Source organism: Phyllopteryx taeniolatus, chromosome 1, assembly GCF_024500385.1.
Source record: "Phyllopteryx taeniolatus isolate TA_2022b chromosome 1, UOR_Ptae_1.2, whole genome shotgun sequence".
Lineage (NCBI taxonomy): Eukaryota > Metazoa > Chordata > Actinopteri > Syngnathiformes > Syngnathidae > Phyllopteryx > Phyllopteryx taeniolatus.
Window position 1 is genome coordinate 896786 of NC_084502.1, and position 7206 is coordinate 903991.

A 7206-nucleotide genomic window follows, 5' to 3' on the forward strand; every position below is an offset into this window, starting at 1 on the left:
AGGTCCTGAGAGACTGTAATTCCCAGGAACTTGAAGGTCTCGACGGTTGACACAAGGCAGCTGGACAACGTGAGGGGCAGCTGTGGCGAAGAATGCCTCCTGAAGTCCACAATCATCTCTACAGTTTTGAGCGTGTTCAGCTCCAGGTTGTGTCAGCCGCACCACAGCTCCGGCCGCTCCGCTGCCTGTCGATATGCAGACTCGTCACCGTCCTTGATGAGGCCGATGACAGTGGTGTCATCTGCAAACTTCAGGAGTTTGACAGTCGGGTGCGCTGAGGTGCAGTCGTTTGTGTAGAGAGAGAAGAGCAGCGGAGAGAGGACAGGAGGAGCTGTCAGAGAGGCCTTTTCTGGACACTCGGATGACAAAACCAAGGTGTAAACTAAAATGTTATTTGACACGATTATGCTCCTGAGTCACATATTTTGCAGAGGTGAATTATCTGAAATTGACACTTTTATGCTAAGTCCGTGTTCGAGAGTCACTGTATGGAGGTCTAAATAGCCGAAATACGGGACCTTTAAAGGGGGTAACCACCACATTCTTCCCACACACATTATTTAACCAGGGACTAACCTCTAATGGAGCATTTTCTATGTCTATACACCTCTCTCATCACACAGGCCAACGCGCAGTCGGCCCCGGTATATAGCGGGGGAATGCCGTCGACTCACGCCAGAAGCGCAAGTTCATCGCTGGGTCTCGTTTTAGTCATGCCCAAAAAGTCAGGAAAACTCAGATGGTGGAAAGACAGTGAACTGGTCCAGCCCGTCCCAGTAGTGGGGGGCGTGAAACGCCAAACCCATCGACCCACCCCCATCTATCACAGATAGGAAAAAAGACCAAACCTGGACAAAATGCAGGTGGGAAAAGGCAACCCAGTCAATTTTTAAAGGTTACAAAAAAAAAAAAAAGAAATCTTTTGTTTAACCAGGTGAGGTAATCTGCTATATGCGGAACGTCACGTGACATGTATGCTATGCTAATGAGCATAACTCATTCATTAATAATAATAACCATTGATGACATGATTGCGTGAAGGCAAACTTGCTCAAATTTGGTTTTCTTTATCTTTGTTTATACAAATATGATATGACACACGTAAACACCGTCTATTATCATCTTCGGCGGCTCTGCGGTGACATCTTGTGTTTAAAAAGAAGCACGTTGAACGTTCCGTCAAGGGCTTTGAAACGCTCCCCTTCCTGGTTTACCTGCTTTGCCGAATGCGGAAGTAGACCGTATACCGGATTGAGAACAGTCTCTCAATTACCGGGCTGATCTGCAGAGTGTTTTGCTCAAGGACACATCAACAGGGATGGCCAAACAGATTTTTACAACGGATATTCATAGATGAGGTATAAAAAATTGTTTTATACCTCATCTATGAATTTTTTTTTTAATGAAAATAAAATCAAAATGTGGTCCCGAGATGGTAGGACAACATTTAAAAAGGATTAATACGGTAAGTCTGCAAAATGTTGTTCAGTACCTCAGAACAAGACATGGTTTTCTCCCCTTTGGAAATTTGACACATTGTGAATGCTTTTTGCACAGCTCGAGTTGCATTTTGTTTCATTCTGAGCAGCCAACACGCTGCCAGAGGAACTTGTCCATAGTTTTTGGGGCGATAGATTGTGAGGTGATATCCGAGTTCAAGAAAGATTCTACCGGACATGTTGAGGAGGTGGCACTGTTTTTCTTTTTGTTTGTTTGCTTTAAACACGAACATCGTGCGACCAACTAACCTGTCCTCGTAGCTGACACTCATTATCTTGTGGATGACTCCCGGCCAGCGCATTTTTGTTTGCCAGTTTTGGGTGGCAGCTGTTTCACTTGCCAACATTTAGTTGTGCCAATGTCAGTTGGACCAGGTTAACGCAGAAGTTTTCCGGGTGTTCAGCTTTGTGTGGAACTTTAATGATGACACACCCCATTAGTCTTTTAGTTTCTGTATTACGCAAGGACTAATGACGATGGCGAGAATAGAGTGGCAATTTGCGGGGTGTTAGGGTTTGTGATTTTGGGGTTGGTGGGTTAAGGGTTAGGGGGGCGAGGGGATGAGGTGTTTTGCTTTGCTTTGTGGGTTAGGGAGTGTGAGTGGATTAGGGTTAGGGTAAAAAAATAAATAAAAAAAAACAAGAATCAAGACTGGATTGATCGACCCCAGGAGTGTAGCACACACAAACCCTCACCTGTGCTCTCAAAGCGTGCTTACAAGCCTAACTACATATTTAGACAAAAGCATTCAGAGCTTGTGAGTCACTTTGGTGCAAGGCCAATTTTGATGATTCTATTTTTAATTAATTGTTTGGGTGTGAAATTGGATTTCAGATGAAAACATGTACTGCAATTGTTCTGCGTTTATCTAACTTGTCATGTGACCTGGGACACAACATTCCAAGGCGGTCAAGCGAAGGTATAAAATTGCCGCTCGTTGTCATTTTCAGCAAAGACTGCAAAGGTAAGATTACTATTTTAGCATCCTACTTTTTGTATTTCTCTGATCACATTTTTTGTATTCTTACACATGGTCATGTTTAAACCTGACTTTTGACTACACAAACCCAAACCAGTAGAAAAGAATAATAAGAGCCATTCATCTCAGTATCGTGGCACAGATGGCTCGTCTTCACCGGTTGCTCGTCCTTTGCGGGATCATCGCACTGGCCCAAGCTGTATGTCCAAATATGACAACTGTACTCGACTGATAGTTTTGTGTTTTGCTCTCTGAACTGAACATTGTGCTCTTCTTCTTCTTATTATTATTATTATTCACAGGGATTCAGAAATCCCAAAATATCATGTAGGTAGCTGTGATGAAGTCGTACTTATATTTCACATCACATATTTCAGAATCATTTAAATGCCCAACAATTATATTGCAGACAATGAATGTCCTAAAGGCTGGACTCAGTTGGACAACTACTGCTACGTCTACTACCATGATCCCAGGCCCTTTTCAGATGCAGAGGTATGGAAGACCTTAACACAGTAGTTGTGTGTACAGTTAACTGCAAATAAAACACGTTAACATGTACATTTATTATCTGGTAAACCTAGTGCAACTGTATAAATGCTGTCATTTGCTCTGTTTTTTACTCCCCATCAGAGTATCTGCAACCTTCTTGGCGGGAATCTGGTCTCGATCACCAGCCTCAAGGAACACGCACTCGTTGTCGAGCTGATTCGGGCGGGGGCCGGCTCTGTCGTTGACACCTGGATTGGAAGCCACGATGCCATTGAGGTGAAACATTGACCAGTACAAAAGTTCGGATTCAATCAAGTCACTTGTGCTCACGTGAAGCGTTTTTGCCACCTGAAAAAGGAACGTGTCCTCCAGACTCAATCTTGTCACCAACTGAAAGGGAGGAAGTATAGAGTTGAGGGTCTTCATCAGAGCAGTTTTAGCACTTCTTAGGAGGAGAAGCCAGTGCCCTGGAACATGTCCTCTTGCTCCACCTACACGTGTTAAATACATACTATGTCCATTTATTCAGACAACAGCATAGCCTCAATTATGACCAAATGTTTGTCTTTAGGTGTTATTCTTTATTCAAATGTGACTTTGTCTTACAGGAAGGCGACTTCTCATGGACCAGTGGTGAAGTTTTTAAATTCACAAACTTTGGTCCTGGCCAGCCTGGCAACAGCGGTGGAACCGAAGACTGTGTTGAGATTGAGGCAGATGGTTAGTATGCGTAGCAATTTTTCTGAAGGAGAATAAAGCATGTATCTGAATACTTTCATATTTTTGCAGCATATCCTGATGTTTAATACAAGAAGAAAATCAAAGAAACTACATGCATTCTATTTTCTGTGAAAGTAGCACAGTTATCTGTTGTTTGTGTTTTGTTGCAGACTCGTTGTGGGATGATGATGAATGCACCGAAGCCAACCCATTTGTTTGCATCAGACCCGTGGACAAAAAAGATTGCCACTAATCAGCCGTCAAATCTTCTATTATATCGTCTTTCCATAATCATGGTAACTTAAAGACTGTCTTTGGTGTCTTTCAATGTTCATTATCAGGTTACTGTTAATGATTGCTGTCTGTGCAGCTAATTTCCATGGGTATCTTTTCAATAAATTATAAAATTTTTCTGAGCATGACAATATGTTGGAGTGTTATTCCTTCCCTCCGCACCAACTGGGCGTTTACTGGAACTCAAATACACAACACGAGTCTTCCAAATCAAAATCCTTTGGTCCTAAAGGGTAAAAAAAAAAAAAAAGAAAGCTCAATGCTGGATTGATAGCCCCACGGTGCGCTGCGTGGCCATGTCGGCTGATTATGTTTGCAATCAAAAATTCATTTATACAGCACTTTTCATACATGGAAAATGCAGAGCAAAGTAAAAAAAAAACATGACCAAAACAGGACAAACGCTATATGCATAAACATGCACGTAAACACATGCTATTGCATTTGTACATACAGTGCCACCAGAAAGTATTCATACCCCTCCGCTTTTTCCACATTTTCCTATGTTCCAGACTTGTTCTAAAGCTGATTTGAGTATAGTTTTCCATTCCATCCATTGATTTTCCTTACCGCTTATCCTCACGCGGGTCGCGGGCTGCTGGAGCCCATCCCAGCTATCTTCGGGCGAGAGGTGCGATATGCCCTGAACCGGTCGCCAGCCAATCGCAGGGCCCCTGTTTTGGGGCATTTTCTCCCATTCTTCTCTGCAGATCCTTTCAAGGTCAGTCTGGTTGGATGGACACCGTCGACGGGCAGCCATTTTTAGGTCTTTCCAGAGATGTTCGATCGGATTCGAGTCCGGACTCTGGCTGGGCCACTCGAGGACATCCGCAGGCTGCTCTTGAAGCCGCTCCTTTGTTATCTTGGCTGTGTGCTTCGGGTCATTGTCGTGTTGGAAGGTGAATCAGTTCAGTTTATTTTTGAAAGGGGACAATGCAATTTCATAAAACACATGAAGTACACATGGTTAAAAAAGCCAGAATTAGCCAGAAGGCTAGTTTTCATCTGTAGTCCCCTGGCCATGATGTAAAAAAGCAGTAAAATACATCTACGAGACAATATAATACAGTATACATAATCAAACTATACTATTAAGAGAGAATAAAACCATAATTTTTTTGATCATAACAAAAAGACAACATAACATACTTGTCTTTTAGTGTTGGCAGCTATAGGTGTTAACTAGCCACATTTTCAGTTTTTTTGTGAAGGCCTTGTATGTTGTAAGCAGTTTAACCTCCTCAGGTACTGAGTTCCACTCACCAGCGCTCCTCACTGACCAGGCTGACTTACTGAAAGTGCTCCTGCGCAGAGGAATGAGACAGTCACCTCTGACAGAGCCTCGAGTGACACGCTCAGAGCTGTTTCTTTGGCTGATGAACTCAGCCAGAGGAGCTGGGGCCAAATCATGCAGTACTTTATAAATCAAATTTAAATCTGCAAATATGTGAAGACGGTCCCAGTTTAAAAGACTGTATTTTTTTTTAAATTGCACAGTGATGATAGTGCCTTGGTTTTTTATCCATCACTTTAATTACTTGTTTGTACAAAACTTCCAATGGTTTTTTTGCATTCTGACCAGCCCGGGACCAACTGGTTATGCAATAGTTAAAGTGACTAAGAATCATCGAATGCAGGTAAATTTTTGCAGCTTCAGTTGACATTTCATTCCGAATTGCACGAAAATTTGCGAGGTTTAATTTGATATTTTTACACAATTTGTCAATATGGGCTTTAAAGGAAAGCTGTGAATCTATTATTAACCCAAGATATTTGTATTGGCTGACAATTTGCATTTTTTCTCCATTAACAAGTATGTCGGGGTCAAGTGATACTCTATTTGTTTTAGTGAAATACATGCCTACAGTTTTAGAAACGTTTAGCTGTAGACAGCACTCCTGCAACCAAGTTGTGACACAGGACATTGTATTAGTGAGTTTAGCAGCAACAGTATCTTTGGAGCGACCATGAACAAAGAAAACTGTGTCGTCTGCATACATTACGCACTCTGCTTCAGAGCAAACAGTGGGCAAATCGTTGATATAAAGACTAAATAAATAAAAGGGGGCCCAATATTGATCCCTGAGGGACTCCAGAGGTTAGCCTAAGAGACTCTGATCTGCAGTTGTTAACTGATACAGATTGTGTTCGGTCATGCAGATATGATTCAATCCAGCTCACAGCTTTGCGAGAGAAGTTAAATTTTGAGAGCTTGGTAAGAAGAACAGAGTGATTTACTGTATCAAAAGCTTTCCTGAGGTCCAAGAACACCGCCCCTACAACTCCACCCTTGTCGAGAGAAGATTTTATTTTCTCAATGAAGAGGCATGTAGCCATTTCAGTGGAATGCTTGGATCTGAAACCAAACTGCATGGCGTGGAGAGAGGGGGAGCTGCTGATTAAATAATGGACAATCTGCTCTGACTCCCATTTTTCTGCAACTTTGGAAATGGCCGGAAGAATGCTTATAGGTCGGTAGTTATTCAGAGAAGTTGAGTCACCGGATTTAAAGACAGGGGTAACAATAGCAGATTTCCAGGCCTTTGGAAAGTGACCAGATGAAATTGAAAGATTAATGATTGAGGCAATAGGAGGAGCAAGAGTTGAACCTAGATCTTTGAGCATGCTCGTGTCCATTCCAAAAACATCCTTTGACTTAGATGGTTTGAGTGAATGAATTAAATTGATAACTTTGGTCTCAGTAATATTTGTAATAGTAAAGAACTGCGTTGTAGACAATGCAGGGTATTCCTTCATTTGTTTTACTGCAAACTTAGAAGAGATTTCTGACACAGATTCAATGAAGTAGTTGTTAAAAGCATCAGCCATCACTTGAGGTTCCATCAGGATGTTTCCATTTAATTGAATTTGCGTTAGTTTTGTTTTGTTATTTTGTGTATCACCCAATAGTTTTTTAATATAATTCCAGGTTATTTTTGAATTTCCCTTCGCACTATTCAGAGCAGTAATGAAAAAGTCAGCTTTAGATTTTCTTATTTCTTTCACTACTCTATTTCTCAGTGAGATAAAGTGCTGTCTATTGTATCCTGATTTGACCGACAACTTCAAGGAATGATCGCGTTCTTTCATCAGTTTCAGAATAAATGTGTTTAACCAAGGCAGGCCATTCTTTCTAGCTTTTAGTTTAATTATCCGTGTAAATTGTATAATAATTTATTGTATTTTGTTGGCAAATTTAGAACAATCCTCATCTAAATTTT

The 7206-nt window shown here is 41.5% G+C and overlaps 1 protein-coding gene across 1 annotated transcript; it reads left to right on the forward strand.

Moving 5' to 3' along the window:
• Positions 1 to 2451: 2451 nt before the first annotated feature.
• Positions 2452 to 4116, forward strand: LOC133481373 (galactose-specific lectin nattectin-like). Its single transcript, XM_061780654.1, has 6 exons — positions 2452 to 2678; positions 2782 to 2806; positions 2889 to 2974; positions 3113 to 3247; positions 3580 to 3691; positions 3862 to 4116. The coding sequence occupies exons 1-6, from the start codon at positions 2622 to 2624 to the stop codon at positions 3942 to 3944; spliced, it is 498 nt and encodes a 165-aa protein (XP_061636638.1). The 5' UTR covers positions 2452 to 2621; the 3' UTR covers positions 3945 to 4116.
• The last annotated feature ends 3090 nt before the right edge of the window (positions 4117 to 7206 follow it).

Excerpts from the sequence above, each read along its gene's own strand:
- LOC133481373 (XM_061780654.1), top strand. The coding sequence starts at position 2,622 with ATGGCTCGTCTTCACCGGTTGCTCGTCCTTTGCGGGATCATCGCACTG. Across the intron at positions 3,248-3,579 it reads GAAGCCACGATGCCATTGAG|GAAGGCGACTTCTCATGGAC; the intron begins GTGAAACATTGA and ends TTTGTCTTACAG. Across the intron at positions 3,692-3,861 it reads TGTTGAGATTGAGGCAGATG|ACTCGTTGTGGGATGATGAT; the intron begins GTTAGTATGCGT and ends GTTTTGTTGCAG.